The 18,177-nt window shown below is 41.3% G+C and overlaps 1 protein-coding gene across 1 annotated transcript in view; it reads left to right on the top strand.

Moving 5' to 3' along the window:
- MGAT5 (alpha-1,6-mannosylglycoprotein 6-beta-N-acetylglucosaminyltransferase) overlaps positions 1-18,177 on the top strand; it is a gene marked incomplete at both ends in the record, with an annotated part of 233,475 nt that overhangs the window by 62,987 nt on the left and 152,311 nt on the right. The window contains one exon of the mRNA XM_080689223.1: positions 778-867. Coding sequence (XP_080545349.1) covers positions 778-867 — 90 coding nt within the window. The remainder of the gene's footprint in view (positions 1-777; positions 868-18,177) is intronic.

Here is an 18,177-nt window from a genome sequence, read left to right as displayed (position 1 = left end):
CTCTCAGATACTGAGATTACAGACTTGCGCGCTGCTGTGCCTGGATTTTTTTTTTTTTTTTTAAATTTTGAAACAGGGTCTGGCTAAGTTGTTGAGATTGGCCTTGAGCCTGCAATCCTCCTGTCTCACTCTCCCAAGTACTGTGATTATAGGTGTGAGCCATTACACCTGGATTATTTTTATATTTAGATATTCTGGTGCTTAGAATCAAACCCAGGTCTTGTACATGCTAAACACATACCCTACCACTGAGCTGTAGTCCCAGACTATTATTTTTAAAATCCTATTTATATGGCCTGTCCTTGGGGAGACCACACCCTGCCCAGTAGCTCTCAGGGGAAAAGTTTCAGTTTAGTAATACAATTGGGATGCTGAACCCAGCCCTGGGGCACTTACTGGTCTCCTTTAGGAACAAGTGTGACTGCCTGCTTACTCATCCCTTGGACTCGGAATCCAGGTGCTGTGCTTTAAGCTAGCAAAATAATTATTACTGGAGGGTACTTAGATGCAGGGGTCTACTGGACACTTGCCCCTGATAAACCTCTCCTAGCCAGGGCCTCTCCTGGCCTAGCTCTGTCCTGAGCCCCTCTGCTCAGACCCAGTTCCAGCCTGTGTCTGCTCGAGGTCCTTCCAGGAGCTGAGCTCTGTGCCCCCAACCCCTTGCTCCCTCTGCAGGCCCCAGCCATGCACGTCAGCCATACTGTGACCCTTCACATCCCCATGCGGCAGCACCAGGCACAGGGAACTGAAGGATGTTCTCTGCCCTTGTTGTTTCAGTGGATGAAAGATATGTGGCGTTCGGATCCCTGCTACGCAGACTATGGAGTGGATGGGTCCACCTGCTCTTTTTTTATTTACCTCAGTGAGGTGAGTAGCTTGCTGTGGCTCCTGGACGGGTGTGTGTGTGTGTTCAGACTGTTCCAAGGCTAAGCCTGGAAGGTGAAAGCTTTGAAGTGTGTGCTCTTTGTATAGAGGGCCCAAGGTTCCCCTCTTCATCACTCTGCCCTCCTCTCCAACAAGGCTTTTTTTTTTCCTTGTAAGGAAAACAGGCTTGAGTTAGCTGTTTACTTTTTCCCTGCAATTCTTCCTATTGTGGTAAAATACATGTAATATGAGGTTTGCTATCTTAACCATTTTAAAGATAGTTCTGTGGCAGTCCGCACATTGCAACCCTCACCACCGTCCATCTCCAGAACCATTTTCATCTTGCACAACTGAAGCTTTGTACTCATTAGACACTGACTCCACAGCCCCGCCACCTAGCACCCAGCACCCACACTTCTACTTTCTGTCTATGGATTTGCACATTCCAGGCACCTCATAACAGTGGAATCGTGGAATCGTGCAGTCTGTCCTTTTCTGTCTGACTTGTTTTACTTAGCTTATCTTCAAGGTTTGTCTATGTTATCGCATATGTTAGAAGTTCCTCTTTAAGCTGAATAATATTCCAAGTATCTATCTGCCACAGTTTGTTTATCCATTCAGCTACCAGTGGATGCTTCTCCATTTCAGCTCTTGGGAATGTTGCTGAAAACATCTCTTGGATGCCATGCTTTCAGTTATTTGGGGGCATGTGCCCAGGTGTGCAGTTGTTGGATCATACCATAGTTCTCTTTTTAATTTTTTGAGGAACTGTCATACTGACATAGCAGTTTCATCCACTTACATTCCCATCGATAGGCCACAGGGGGTCCCATTTGTCTACATCCTCACCAACTCTTGCTACTTTCTGGGTTTTGGTAGCAGCCATCTTACTGGACATAAAGTGAGAGGTAGCTCATGACAGTTATTATTGTTATTATTATTATTATTATTATTATTATTATTATTATTATTATTTGGTGGTACTGGGGTTCCTGGAAGCCCTTCTACCTCCAGGCTACACTCCCAGACCTATTTTTATGTTTTTGTTTGGAAACAGGGTCTCTTAAGCCCGTGCGGCTGGCTTCCAACCTGCGCCATCCTCCTGTCTCCGCCTCCCAAGTGCGGGGATTACAACTGTGTGCCACCACGCCCGGCTATACCCTTGAATTTAAATGGCAGCTTTCCTAGAAGGGTTGTAGAACATTTTGCAGACCACATGGGTTTTGCTTTAGGCTTCTGTGATCTTCATTTCCTCTTCAGGAAAGTCAAGGGGTAGGAAAAGTTAAGGTTTTATCCAGGTGAAGCTGTAGGGAAAGACCTCCTAAGCAGCCCTAACCTGCTGGCTTCCCCTTCTCTCTATGGACAGGGCAGCCCTAGGGGCTGATAAAGCAGGCACAGGCCACTTTCAGAGGATGAGCCTCAGTGGGCTCTCTGCTGCTGTTTCTTTTCATTCTGTTTCATTTTTTGTATGCTGTTGTTGGCATTTGACCGATGCTAACAGCTCCCTGATGAGGCCATGAGTGCCTCCATTTTTTGAGGCTAAATTAAATGTTTTTGCCATAGTTTTCTTTGTATGATTCAGATGTCATCTTTCCTGTGCCCTCAGAGAACAAGAACAGCTTTTTTTGCAGGGAGGGGCAAGAAGCCAAGCCACAGTTGCTATTGTGCACATGTTCCTGTATTACTGGGTGGGAGATTTTAAAGTTATTCTTCACAACCTCTCCCTTGCCTGCTTGGAAATCATTCAAACAGAAAGCACAAATGGGGAAAAGAGGAGGTTTGTTAAAATACCAGGTGGAGGCAGCTTATGAGAAAGGCTTTGGGGCGGGCGAAGGGGAAGGGCCGCACTCCAGGGAATGTGTGGGGAATGGGCCACTCCTGGGAATGGAGAGGTGGCCTGGGGCAATGGGGATACCCTCCAGAGGTGGGTCTTGAGTGGTCCTTTTTCAGGATGGAAAGCTGCATGGAGTGTTCCACATGTTGAGTTTCACATTCCCACTGGATATCTTCTTTATACATGTGATTGACTGCGTCTTATGTGTCAAACCTTAGTGAGCCTGCGGTGGTTCTCCTGTCCTTCCCACAGGATAGGGATCAAGATGAGCAAGGCTTTGAAGATAAACTTGCACCCACCCCATCTGCTAACTACCTGACACCTGGTTTCTCTGAGATGTGTCTTTCTCTTAGTTCACTCCCTGTCTTCTCAGTACATTCAAACCACAGACTTTTTCCCCAGTGCTGGGAATGGAAGCCAGGGCTAACAGCCCCACAGACTTGTATGTATTTATTATTTTTTGTTTATTTATGATAGAATTTATGCACAGTCACCTCATAGCTATAATGAGGACTTCAGAGCTAATGAGTGAAGACATCTCTTAGAAATTAAAATCACCCAGCAGAGTGTGGTAGTGCACACTTTTAATCCCAGTACTTGGTAGTCCGAAAGAGGAAGACCGTAGATTGGAGGACAACCTCAGCAGCTTAGCAAGAGCCTCAGCAATTTAGCAAAACCCTGTATCAAAATAAAAAAATAAAGTAGGGATGGGACTCTAGCTCAGAGGTAGAAAGCCTTTGGGTTCAATCCCCAGTACCAAAAAATACATCATGCATACATATATACTTACATATGCACGTAACGTACATACATAAATATAAAATAAAATTGCCCAGAGTTGGGCCTGTGATGTTCATCCTTAGCAGGCTGCTGAAAAAGGGATTTTGCAGTAATCACATACATGTTTCTGGTTTCTGGCTTGAGTGATCCATAGCCTGACTTCTCATTTCCTTCTGTAGGGGAATAAGGCCTGTGGCTACCAGTGAACCTTCACTCCAATGAGGAGTCGATTAGAAGTACCTCTTCTGCCCTGAGGAAAAGGCTCCTGGTCCAATTTAATTTTCAAGTTTTCTTCCCCTTTCCCTGTGATAGAATGTAGCCAGAGTCCAACTGTGTTCCATGATTGACAAGCTGGGCTAATTTCACACTTTCCTAAGAGTTGGCACCTTGGGGTAGGTAATGCTGGAGATCTTTCATTCCCAACACATCCCTTTCTCCATCTCTTGGGCCAGAGCAGGGAGGATGTGGGGGAGTGGTGCATACTTCTAGAAAAGACTGGTTATTCATGACCTGTCCCTTTCTTTGAAAGCACAGCCCACCACCACCCCAGGGAAGGACCGGTATAACTGAGAGAATAAGGAAGCCCTGGGGGAGCGAAATTGAGAAGAGTTGCAGGGGCAGACAGGGCTGTATGCAGTCACCTGGGTCACCTATACTTGTTATGAAGGGCAAGTGTTTTGGGACCTGTGACTAGTTTTTCCTCTTAGGTATGGAATGGCAGTTCATTCGCCCATCACACTCTCTCCTCATGCAGTTGATCAGGTTTTCTCTTTTGCTCAGTTGAATTCAGTTCACTGAGCACTTATGAGCATCTATTGTATTCAGGATTGTCAACAACTACTGAGACCTAATTTTCTTGCCACCATACTGTGTACTCATTATCGTAACAGGATCAAAAGAGAGAGGAAGAAGAGTTGCAACAATGAGCCAGAGATGAATGGAAATGGCTCCCCTTGAGAGCGAACTAGGGGCCTCTTTGTTAAAGTTTTACTCTGAAAGCAACTCCGAACCTGAGCAAGAAAAGAAGGGAAGGAAGGAAAGAAGGAAGGAAGGAAGGGAGGAAAGAAGGAATTCCATTTTATCACATTATCATGATAGTACCCAAGAGAGTCTGAAGATTTCACCAGTGTGGTACCTTCAATAGGATTACTGTTCTTTAGCCTCATACCTGAACTTTAGCTTCTGTTTCTGCTTTTTTCTAAGTTCTGTGATTCTGGAAATTGACTGAACCTCTTCAGGCCTCAAGTTCTTTCTTTGTAAATTACTGGTTTTAATTCTGTTTGTTTTCAAAGGCCCCTAAGGTGAAGTTTCCCGAGTTTCTATGGAAACATACTTAGAGTAGAGCCTAGGAGATAGAAGCCACTCAATAACATCACTGACACTTTAGTGATTTTTAATGTTGTTATTATTTGAGGATAGTTGTGAGCTGTCACTTTTCCTGGGACATTATAAGTGGACTCTCGGTTCCATTTTAGAATTAGAATCAATATTTGGCTCTCATTCACTGTCTAATTTAATTTTCGATCCTTCACTTCTGGTAATATAGAAATTCAGCTGCCTTTTTGATTTTTTATTGAAAACTAAAATTGCATGTATTTGCAGGAGACAACATTATATTTTAATATATGTTAACATTGTAAAATGGCTGTCAAGCTAATTGACATATGCATTACCTCACATAGTTATTTTTTTGTGGTGAGCCCATTTCCCCTTAACTACTTATCTTTAGATATAATGTTTGTGTTTGTATTTGAACTGAAACTGGTACGTATGGAGCCAGTACACCTCCTGCAACTGTTAGTGTGAAATTAGTAGAGATGGTTTTCAAAGCCAATTAATCCTTTCTAGTATTTTAAATCCCAGACAATATGTGTGGCTTTGTGGAATTGTTTGCTGATTCTCTTCCTCTCTTCTTCTCTTCTCTCCTCTCTTGCTGTTGGTATTTCACTGAACCCTGAAGTCTGTTTATTTCCTGAGTCACATGCCAAGTTTTTTTTTATACCTGGGAAGATGACTGAGAGACACACCTTCACTTGGCTCTTTGACTTGGTCAACACATGCACCAGTGACTTTCTTCTATCCTTAATCTTTATTGAAAGAACCAAACCTTGTTTCTGTGTTTAACAACAGAAGTTAGACAGATCTCTAAAGGACATGAAATAAAATCTTTCTTGTCTAGTCAGTCACCAGGTGAAATGAAGCATTAGATTCAAACCCAACTTAGTAAACAACACTCGCCCTCAATTTTTCTTTTCCATGGTTGACTCAGGCCTGCTAGCTTCCATTGAATTGCAGAATTACAAACATCCACTCTTGCCCTCAGCAAGTTATGATCTACAAATCCTTTTTGGTTAAATTCCAGCAAGTGAAACCATCACTAGGTCTCATTATAGTGTCACTGTGGTTGCTTGTTAGATACCTGACACTGTGCTGGGGACTTGGGAGTAACACACAAATAGTCAAGTGTTTTTTTATTATTTAGAGGCAAGGCTTCTGGCGGCAGACAATAAGAGAAGAATGAGACATCATTGATACCACTTGATGCTAGACTTTGATACCACTTTGATGCCTCAAAAACAAAAACTCACCAAGTATGATGGTGCATGCCTATAATCCCAGTACTTTGGGGACTGAGATAGGAGGATTGCGGGCTTGAGGCTAGCCTCAACAACTTAGGGAGATCTTGTTTCAAAATGAAAAATAAAATAGGGCTGGGGGTGTAACTGAGTGGTAGCAAGTCCTTGGGTTCAACCTCCAAACTCAATCCCTACAAAACAACAAAACCACAATCTCATCTAAACTGCTCACAACTCCACAGGCGAATGGAGAGGCCAGTCCTCCAAAGCTCGGTAGGTTAGCAGGTCTTTTCACCACAGTCTTGTCCTTTCCATTACTGTTGCTTCCTTTGCATTGAAGGAAAACTCAACTCAGGTGAGTAACTGTTAGGAATTCACTTTGCATGCTTAAATCCTATTGTGTTTGAAATATGGCCCTGTCAAGCTGGTTTCAACTAATTGATCTTCATGGCTAGTTTTCTCAGACTCTTTAATTAGGATACCCTTTCCCTCCAAAAGAGAAATAGCCCTGTCTCTCCTGAGGACATAAGTCATGAAAACCAGGTGTCAGCCATTCTGAGTGGTAGGAGTGAGTGAGTGATTCATTGTAGGCAGACTTGTATTTCCAGAACATCAGGCAGTTCATTTTCAGTATCTGTTTTTGTGAGCCATGTAACTACTCCTGTTACAGAGACGGTGCCCTATCAAGTAATTACTCTGAATGTCATTGTTTCAGGTATATTAACTTAGCTGTCTGCAGATCCTTTTATTGCTATCAGCTTTTATGAAACTGAGGATAAATTTCTTTACCCCTATTGGTATTATATTGATGGATGATGCTGATCTATTTGGCACCCACACGTTTTCTCTCTTTACACCATCATTTCAGAAGCTAGCAAATAATGTACCCTTTCAGACTTCTTAATTTGTTAGTTTTATGTTTTTAAGCACTTCTTTTACCATTAAAAAACAATCATATTGCTCAGTGATTGACTGTTAGATCTTAAGATGTGTACAAACTAATGTCTCAAATGCCAGTTTGGATGGTTCCGTGTACAAGTATGCATAAGTGCGTGTGTATCCCTCATAATGGAACAAAAGAACCAATTTCATGCCTTACTCATCAATCTGCTTCCTATATTTCATGAACAACAGGCAGAAAGGTCTTTGCCTCTTTCTGCTTTCCCTTGGCAATATGTAAAACTAATATTGGCTGAGCATGCTATTAACCTTGAGTTTAAATTCAGCGTACTTAATCCCTTGATTAATGCCAAGATTAATGCCCAACAGGAAAGGTTGAAAGCTTAAATGTTTGTGAATGCGAGCATGAAATGAAATCCTAATAACCAGCACAATGATTTGGATTTATGGCCTGTGTTGGCTGCTAAAGATAACTTGGAAATGGCGTCGCACAGACTAATTTGTCAAAGTGGGCAGCAATAAAGAATTGAGTGTTCGGGTTGCAGGAGAAAACTTGAATGAAAGGAACCTAATATTTGGGAATGGGTCAGGTCAGTCCGAGGCTGTTGCTTGTGGGTCCTGTGAAATAGGAAATTCCCTTCCCACCAGATGAGATTCTTGGCAGTAAAGCCCATGTCTGAAATTTATGGTCATGTTTTTTTTCCTGCTTTCTGAGTTCAGCCTTTTTTGTATCTTTTTCATCTCTGTATTCATTGTTCTTATTACCTGAGTTTGAAGATACCCTTAGCAAACAGATTTTATTTTAAACAAACCTGAGTTTCAAGGGAGTATGTGTTAGTCTAACTGATCACTTCCTTCTCTTTCCATACTCTCCCCTCTCTCAAGTTTTTCTTATTGATATGTTTGGATTGTCTGTGACTTTCAGATACTGCCAGGTTTTTATAGCTAGATTACTTCTTCTGGCCTCTGCCTTACAAACATCAGGAGAAAGGGCTAGGTTTGCCAAACTCCAAACTGCCGCCTCTTTGCTCTTTTGAATATCCATGGTGGGTGAGGGCTTCAGTGATTATTTCCAATTTGTTTTTATACACTTTCAAATACTGTCTCTTGTAATTTCTAATACACATGCAAAGTATTTTTGAAATTTTTATGTTTTAAATTTTTAATATGAAAGATTTTAGACATATACAATATATATGTCTATAATACATATACCCTCATATACCCAGGACCCAGATTTATCAGTTTTTGCTTCATGGTCTATCTTTTTTTTTATTCACACCCAGACTCTGTTTCATTATATTTTTTTGAAGATTTAAAGGAGTTTATTAAAAAGATAGAAATACAGAAGATAGTTACACCCCCATGCCATTCAGGAGTGGCATGGGGGGGTGGTTCGATCGAATTTACCTCTGCTTGATTATTTTGAAACAAATCCCAAGTGTTACATCATCCATAAATATGTCAATATTTAGCTTTAAAAGAGACCCTTAAAAATATAACTGGGGGTGGGCACCAAGTGTTTTATCCATGTATGTCATTCTCCACATGATTTACATTTTGATATGAGACTGTAATGCACCAATAACATCACATAAAAAATATTCATTCTGGCCAGGCATGGTGGCACACACTTGTAATCCCAGCATTTGGGAGGTTGAGACAGGAGGATCACAGTTCACGGACAGCCTAAGCTACTACCTAGTGAGGGCCTTTGCAATTCAGTGAGACCCTGTTTCAAAATAAAGAATAAAAAAAAAATAGGGCTGTGCATGTAGCCCAGAAATAGAACGCCCCTGGGTTTCACCCCCAGTAACACAAAAAATAATAATAATAATAGTTCCCATTATAACTACTACTACCCACTTCACACCTGAAAAGTAGCTTAGCATCTTAACACTGAATGTCAGGTTGGCATTCCTATTTTCCAGGTTGTCTTATGAATTAAGGTTTATTTATTGCAACTAAATTCAAGTAAGGAATACAAATCACAATTTTTGGTATCTTATGTCTCTCTGAATTTTAGGTTCCTTTTATTTCTCCTGAAAATCAATGGAGTCTTGGACAGGGTTAGGTTTGAAACTGTTTTTGCAAGACTGCTCTGTGGATGGTGCATACTTTTGTCAGTCACTAAAGGCCCATTTGTCTCACTCACCTTGTCATAGCGGTTACTGATCATCAGTTCCCAGGGTATTTAATTCATTAGGATTCTTCCCCTTTTTTTCCCCTTTGTAGTGCTAGAAATTGAACCCATGGCATCCCAGCTCTAGGGATTCCTTCTTCTGATTTTCTTAAATTTTTTTCTTGGTACTGGGGATTGAGCCCAGGGCCCAGCTACCACAGAGCTACACCTCCAGCCCTTTTAATTTTTTATTTTGAAACAAGGTCTTACTAAGTTGCTGGGGTTGGCCTAGAATCTGCGATCCTTCTGCCTCAACCTCCCAAGTACTGGGATTACAGGCAGGTACCACTGCACCCAGATCCTTAGTATATCAGAAATACTTCTGTGAAATGACTTTTCATTTCATATTTGGTCACCTGATAGTTGATATAGAAAACCCTCATTTCCAAGTTGATTTATTAGTATCTTCCATCAGTAAACAGCACTTTTTAAATTTAGCGGTTTTCTCTTTCTTTTTTCTTTTTCTCATACTCTTTGAGTTTTATTTTTATCATTATGAAGTCATTGATGGAAGCATATTTGATATGTTTGGCCCATTGCAATTATTTCTTACTAATTACCAAATTGTTCCTACTCTGGCCTATGAGAACACTTTCATATTGCCTTCTGCATCTTTCTCATGTGACTAGTAGTTTATCTTAATAGTTTTCTTGTTCTCTGGAATGACACAGTCTTCTGGATTCATTTTATACAATTGCTGACATAAGCCTGGGATTCAGCCATTTCTCTAAGGTAATGATAAGGATTACAGTCAGGGTGTCGGGGGCATTTGCTGCCACTGTTTGTTTTCTGGGTGCTGGGAATTTGACAGTGAATAAGCTCTTGTCATTGAGGCTATGCTTTATGAGAAGAGATAAAAACATAAAAGTTACTATAACCTCTTAGACTGTAGTCAGTGCAATGGAACAAAATAGAGTAGGGAGCAAGAAGTGCTCATGAGAAGAAATGGTGTTGGTTTGGGAAGAGTGATCAGAAAATGCCCTACAGAGAAGATGTGGGGATGATATTTTTCAAAGGAGGCTAGGAAGTGAGAAAGGCAGACATCCTACAGGGGTACTCAATAGGCAGTGAAGAAGGCAGGACCCTGGGACAGCTGTAAACACCCAGGATTCCCAACAAGTACAAGAAAGATAATCTGAGAAAGTTTTGTCTATTTTGTTCACATTTGCCTGGTATGTATATTTATTGGATGAATGAAGCATTTTAAAAAATAGGCCACAGCTTTTGTTGTTGTTTTTCTGAGATGATAACTTCTCCCAGCTATAATCTTCTCATGTTGAAAAAAAAAGTCATTGCAAAATTTTTAACATTAAAATCTGCAAAGACATTCAGATTAAGACATGAAGTAGAGACATTTGAGCACTTATTAACAACTTTAGTATAATTCTTTATAATATATCTATAAGAAAAAATGAAGAATATGATTGTACTACAGGATGAGCCAATTACATGAGAAGGCATAGCTTTCTTACCTCCATCCTTTTGGTACTGGGGCTTGAAACCAGGGGCATTCTGTCTTCAAGCTACACTCCCAGCCCTTTGTATTTTTTTTTAAACAGAGTCTCAAATTGCTGAGGCTGTCCTTGAACCTGCAACCCTCCTGTCTCAGCCTCCCAAGTCCTGGAATTACAGAGGTGTGTCACTGTGCCTGGCTTGCCTGTTTTTTATCCTCATCATCAATTAGGATACTTTGCCTGGATCTGTACTCCTGGAAGAATTGCACATTAAACACAAAACAGTGACATCCCTGGCTTCCAGACTGTGACTGCCTCCTAAAGCTGGGCGACTGGCTGTTGACAGTTCCCCAGTGTGGATGTGCCAGTGTGCATGGAGAAGTGTGCCCAGCCACGCTTGGCAGGAGAAGCGTGACTGTATGTGTTTCCTATGCGATTGGCTACAGAAGAATTCATTTGCTGCCTCTCCTGTGTGCAGGAAAATTGACTTTTCTTCTCCTACAGTGATTTGGGATGGATGTAGGGAACTCTGTGTCATCATCTCATTAGAATCCCACTGGTTTTGTGGCACGTTGAAGATTACTGCTGCTTCTCTTTGAGTTCTGCCCCTTCCTCATATCCTGAGTGGAGCCCTCCTGGATCAAGCCATCTCTGGGCGCCCTCCAGCACATAGCCAGCCTCCTGCTTTGTCTTCTTAATATTCCTGCATGCCTTGGTAGGGGCGGCAGTACAGTATTACAGCCCCTTTTGCAATCTTGCTTCATGCTGCTTTAGTTACTCTCAGTCAATGGTGATCTAAAAATACTCCATGGAAAATCCCAGAAGTAAACAATTCATCAGTCTTAAGTAACTTTTATTATAGTGTATTGTTATAATCTTTCTACTTCATTATTATTGTTATTCATCTTTTTTTTTTTTTCTTTGTGTGTATGTGCGTGGTACTAAGGACTGAACCCAGGGGCATTCTACCTTTGAGACACCCCCCCCCCCCCCCGCCCAGCCCTTTCTTACTTTTTTTTTTTTTGAACAGGGTTTTGCTGAGTTGCTGAGAGTCTTGCTAAGTTGCTGAGGGTGGCCTCAAACCTATGTTCCTCTTTTTTCGGCCTCCCAAGTATCAGAACAATAGGCCTATGCCCCTGTACCCACATTCATCTTTTGCTGTACCTTATTTATAAATTAAACTTCATTATAGATATGTATTAAGGAAAAAACAGTATATAGAGATTTGAGTATTGTCCAAGGTAAAATATTACAGTCAGAAGGTAGAATTACCTGTCTGGTTCCCACCTCTTAGCTATATAACAATAAGCATCCTTTAGTTTTGTTTTGTTATGTTTGTTTTCTGGTCTTGGGAATTAATCCAAGGACATTTTGCCACTGAGCTGCACCCCTAGCCCTTTTTATGTTTTATTTTCAGACAGGTTCTTACTAAGTTGCTCCAGCTGGCCTTGAACTGGCAATCCTCCTGCCTCGGCCTCTGGAGTCTCTTTATTACAAGCAGGTGCCACTGCACCAGCTCCTCCCTTGAGTTTTCAGTCAAATATTAACTCAAAATAGATAAAAGACCTAAATGTAAATCTTAAGACCATAAACTTTTAGAAGAAAATCTGGGTCATAACACCTCACAACATTGAAATTGGCAGTGATTTCTTGGATATGATTTCAATGGCAGAGGCAACAGAAGAGTATACAAACTCCCTAAAAATTAAAAAAAATATTGTATATCCAAAGACAACGTAAACAGAGTTAAAAGTTACTGATAGAATGGGATAAAATATTTCCAAATGCTATATCTGAAGGTATATTAGTATTCAAACTAGAAATCCTAAAAATTAGCAACAATAAAAGCAAACAATACAATTTAGAAATAGATAAAAGACTAACATAAATAATGAATCTCCACAGATAACTAATCTTAGTTGTCTGTTGGATGGAAAATCTTGTTTCTCTGGTTCTGGTGTGTGTTACTAATTCTTCTTTGTAGTTAATCTCTTTGAGTATTTTCTCTAGCGCTGGTTTTGAAGACACAAATTCCTTCAGTTTCTGTTTGTCATGGATGCTTCTTATTTCCCCATCTAATTTGATAGAAACTTTTGCTGGGTAGGAAATTTTGGCTGGAAATTGTTTTCTTTCAGAGTTTGGAATATGTTACTCCAAGCCCTTCTGGCTCTCATGACTTGGTTTGGGATGTCTGGAGTGATTCTAATTGGTTTGCCTCTGAATGTCACTTGGCCGTTTGTTTTTGTTGCCTTTAAGATTCTGTGCTTGACTCCCACCTTGGTCATTTTGACAATTATGTGGCGTGGGGATCCTCTTCTCCGATCCTGTCTAAAGGGAGTTCTATAAGTTTTCTGGACCTGTGTATCGACCTCTTGCTCTATGTTTGGAAAATTTTCTGCTATTACTTCCTTGAAGAGATTGTTGATCCCTTTGGTTTCACCTTCTTTTCCCTCCTCTATTCCAATTATTCTTAGGTTAGCTCTCTTAAAATGGGCCCATATTTCTTCAATGCCAGATTCCTGCTGTCTTATTGTTTTTTCTAAATTAGAAACTATGCGTTCATTTTTGGAGTGATCATCTTCTAGGAGCGAGATTCTATTCTCCATGTGGTCTAATCGGTTGTTTGTACTTTGAATTGAGGCCTTTTCTTCATTAATTGCATCCTTTATCTCTTTTTGGCTCTCTCTGAATTCTTTTCAAAACACCTCTATTATTTCTACAGTTATTTTCCTGATTTCATTTCCTAGAAATCTCTGAATTTCTGTTTTATCAGGTTCTGATGGTGTGGGATTGTGGGCATTCATTGCTCCATTGTTATTCCTCTTTCCCATGATTTCGGAAATTTGTGCTTTCTCTGGGTTCTTCCCTGGGTCACTACGACTTCACTTAAGGTGCTCTGGATCTCAAGTCTGTGGTATCTCAATCACCACTACTCCTTTACTGGGTTGTATCGCAAAGTCTCAAACCCAGGGAGTCAATCAAGGCTGCTTTAGACCATGGGGGTTGCCAGGTTGGGCGTTCTCCTGCTGGGGGTTGTGACTATGGTGTGTTATCTCTGCCACCACCACTCCCCCACTGGGTCAAGTCCCTGGGAATGCAGTCCTGGGATTTCTCCTCTAGGGGCCGCAATTTGACTCATTGTTGTTGAGTGCGCTGATGGAGCTGTAGTGGATTCAGTGGATTCACTGCTGCTGTTACTGCCACCGGTGTCAATATGGCACCACTACCACGCCCTCGGCCATGAGGCTGGTGTATTTCTTCTCTGTTTTTGAGCTCCGCTCTGAGTCCCTGCAGGGTGTGCTGAGCCCAGACCCTGGGAGCTTTAGACGCTCCCTGTGCTGAGAAATCTGCCGAATTCTGCCCAGCTGATCTGCAGATGCTCACCTCGGCTCACTGTCCGCTGCTCCTCTCTGGAGCCTGGTGGGCTGTTGAGTGCATTGGTCTGGAGCTCCGGTGAGCTCGCTGCTGCTGCATCCTCAGCCATGAGTCCGGCATATCTCCTCTCTGGTTCTGAGCTCCGTTCTGAGTCCCCCTCCTCTCTGGAGCCTGGTGCTGCGAGGGAAGATGACGTCCACGTGACTCCACGCTGCAGCTCTGGCCGCAGCACTGAAGTCTGGTTTCTTTTTGGTGTCTTGTTTTTCCAGCTCTCTTTTTCTCTGTCCCTTGTATTTACATTTTTTTGTTTCTCTGCTGATGGTGTTTTCTGGGTATGAAAGGCACTGATTTTGTGGTAATAGAGATTTGTTGTTAGCGGAGCTCGTAAGCCCTGCTTTTCTCTGTCGCCATCTTCCCGGAAGTCCCCAAGAAATTATTTGAATGACTGAATGAGTAACATGTGTAGGCCTTACAACATGGTTGCCTCCTCTTGACGTGAAGCATTTGTTCATACTCTCTACCTCTAATACTCTTTCTCCCATGCATAACAAGCAGCTGTGTCAGAATATTAATCAAAGCACGTGTTGGGCACAGAGGATGGGTAGTTAACCTCTCACCAGGTGCATCTGAGTCTTCTATTGCTTTCATTTCCCTTTTGAAATGTTAGAAAGTGGAGTAAGCAGCCATTAGTTTGTGGTAGAGAGAATTCTTTTAAAATGTTAGCATATTCATTAATAAGTAACTTAATTTGCTATGTCAGTAGTACACAAATGTGTGTGTGTGTGTGTGTGTGTGTGTGTGTGTGTGTGTGTGTAAATGAATAAACATACAGTCAGTGTCACTCATTTGGATACAAGTACCCTAATGGGATGACATTAAATTTTTTCTGATGTTGTACGGTAATCGAATTGAGTGTTTGTTGTTGTTTGTTTTGTTTTTTGGGTACTAGGGATTGGACCCCTGAGCTATACCTCCAGTCCTTTTTATTTTGAAACAGGGTGTTGCTAAGTTGTTGAAGTTCACAGTCAGTTGCTGAGGCTGGCCTCAAACCTCTGATCCTCCTGTCTTATCCTCCCAAGTACTGGGATTACAGGTGTGTGCCACCATTTCCTTCATTTTGTAGATAAGAAAGTATGAAAGCCAATGGCTTAAGGTGATGTGCCTAGTTTTGGCAGAGGTGGACATACAGTCCATTTGGATGAATTCCAGACTCAGTCCTCTCTCCCTATTCAGCAGCTCTCCTACCTCACTCAGCCTGGCCTTAAGGTGGCTCTCCCCTGTCTGGTCAGTGGTAAGAAGCCCTGCCACTCCTCCCTGTCAGCCTTGACTTGCTCCCATGTAACTTGGTGACAGTACCATGTCTTGGGACCCTTCAGGGATCAGGCGATGTAGTGCATGCAAACTTTTGTGTTTTTATTTTTTTTAAAAGAGACTGACATTTTCTAAGCCTAATGTAAATGATTGTGTTTAGATAATGTAACTCATGTGTATTCTATTCTTTAATGTTCATTATAACAATTATAATATGCAGATTAACAAGGAGAAGATGGAAAGTACCCGTAACACCATCACCTGGAAATAATCTCAATCTTTTTTATACTTTTTAAATTTCTTTTTGGTACTGGGAATTTAATCCAGGGGCATTCTATCTCCGAGCTGCATCCCCAGCCCTTTTTTTTTTTTTTTTTTTTGAAACAGGGTCTCATTAAGTTGCTGAGGATGAGGATCTTGCTAAATTTCTAGGCTAGCCTTGACCTGCTATCAATCCTTCTGTCTTGGTTGCTCAAGTGCTAGGATTATATTCACACCTGGCTTCCCATTTAGGTTTTTGTTTTGTTTTATTTCGGGGGGTGGTGGTTATCCTGGGGATTGAACTCAGGCATTCTACCTCGAAAATGCACCTGTAGCCTATTTTATTTTGAAATAGGATCTCATCAAGTTGCTAAAGCTGGTCTCACAACTGTGATTCTCCTATCTCAGCCTCCCTAGTACTGGGATTATAGGCTCCTGGCCACATTTAGTTTTAATTTTACTTTTCATCTGAAAGATATAACATGAAATCCACTATGTCAGTGATCCATTAGAACAAAATCCATCATTCACATTAATAAGAAAAGGTGATAACATAGGCTGACTCATTATACTTTCAAAAGAACAGAACATTTCTACAGAATATACTATACATAGATTAACTACACACACGTATACCTCTGGAGTCTATTAGTTTTTGCAACACTTTATTACTTCCTTATTCTCCCTTTGAACTCCAACTTGAGCTAGATACATATGTACCGACAATTTCTTTTTCCTTAAATATAATGAATTGTTCATTCTATGGACCTTGAAAATAAATCTGACCTAGTTAGAATTTTTAGGGACTAGAAGAATGCTTTGATTCACAATCCTTCTGATTAAGCTTCAAAACCTTCTGAGTTCAAAGAAGGTTAAATCACCAGGAGGAAGAATGTCAAAAACCAAATTGTCTTACTTGCTCAAGAAAAGTAATTTCTAGGGTTGTTTCCATGGGATGCACATTAAGGTTCCAGAGTTGTAGCCTGGCTGGTCTTGTCTGTTTTTGCTGCCTCTTTATTTCTTGCCCTGAGGCTAGTACACTAAAAAGATTGGTTCATGTGTAAGGACTTTGGCCTTCCAGTTAAAGGTTATTAGAGTGGTGGTTCTGCTCCTCCTCGATCAATTGGTTTGTGTGTGTGAATTGCCATGAATTCAGGCAGGTTTCAAATTTTGAACTTCCTGCAGTATATTTTAGGTGACTATTAAAATGTCAAGTTTTTTCCCTGGCAGAGGACTTCAGGCAAGCCTTGCCCATGCCACAAGTGCTGGGCAGAGATGGGGTAGACCATGGGAAGCAAGGTCCAGGTAGTCCCTGCACTGGGGAAAATACACAGAGGCCACAACTGGAAAAATTTGGCTGGCCAGTGGGTAAAGAAAGACCGCCATCAGATGCAGGGCACTGGAGTCCTGTGACCCAAAGGAGAACAATTCAGAACAATGTGAAACAGGCCACGTCCAGGTCAGGCAGGTGCTGGGCTCTACTATCATGGCTCCTTAAAGGATCCTGGACAGATCAGACAGAAAACAGTTAGCTATCAGGGGTTGAGTTATTAGCCATGATCAAGATTTCCCCTGAATGTTATCAGCGGTTCTCTTCTTTAGGAAAATGTTGCTGGTTGGAGGGCTGTTAGTTTCAGTATGTGGAGTTATTGCCATTGCTGGCTTTCTTCCAAACCTGGTAATCAATCCTCCAAGGTTTCCAAAAGAAAGAAATGCTCTGCTTTGTTTTTCCATCTCCCCATGGGGTAATTGCTTTATGTATAATTTGATTATTTTGTTAACCAGTTATCCCATCACTGCCTACAAAAACAACTTTAAAAACCCACCCTCTGTTCTGTGTTAAGACTCACCATCAATTTTTTCCACCATTCTGAGTGTATGTGTAGTGGTGAGATTTCTCCCTTAGAGCTCAACTGGACTGACTTTATTTTCTGTATTTGCAAGCATGCCCTTGGAGCCTTGCAAAGTATGCAGTGACTTAGAATCAGTAAGAAAAATTAAGATGAATGATCAGCTTCAAAGAGGAATTACGGTCTTGAGGATTCTGTAGGAAATACATATTTTAGATCACCTTGGACTCTTATCATCAGAGTGAATCTGGGAAGGGTTTTGTGGGGTGGAGGAGTGAGGAGGGAATGGACTCTCATTAGCCATATCTAATCTCACTAATGCATCTCCTTTCAGTTGCTTTTCTTTATAGTCTTCTTTCAATATCTCCCATCATGCTGTTTATGAAGAAAATTTTTTATTGCAACTGGTTGCTATATGAACTCAATGATTTATTCAATTGTGATTTACTTCAAATCTATACTCTGCTTGCTTGGTGTGTGTGTGTGTGTGTGTGTGTGTGTGTGTGTGTGTGTGTGTGTCTGAAGGTTTCACAATCAGGTCTGCAGTCCATTTGAAGCCTTTATGTTATAAATATGCTTTATAGGGATGTTTTATTGAGTCCATTTACAAAAATTTAATTGGAGCTAAATAATTCAATCCAGCCAAAAAATACTAGGTCCAGATGTGCATACTGCTGGTAGGACTGATGCCAGCTTCGTGCGCTTGTTCGCTTCTTTTCTGTTGTTTTGCCTCCCTTTCCTCAATTTTGGAGCCCCACACATTGCCTTTCATGGTTATATTGCTGAAAGG

Source organism: Muscardinus avellanarius, assembly GCF_963383645.1.
Source record: "Muscardinus avellanarius genome assembly, chromosome: 2".
Taxonomy (NCBI): domain Eukaryota; kingdom Metazoa; phylum Chordata; class Mammalia; order Rodentia; family Gliridae; genus Muscardinus; species Muscardinus avellanarius.
Note: the sequence above shows the minus strand (reverse complement) of the source record. Positions and strands in the feature narration are given on the sequence as shown.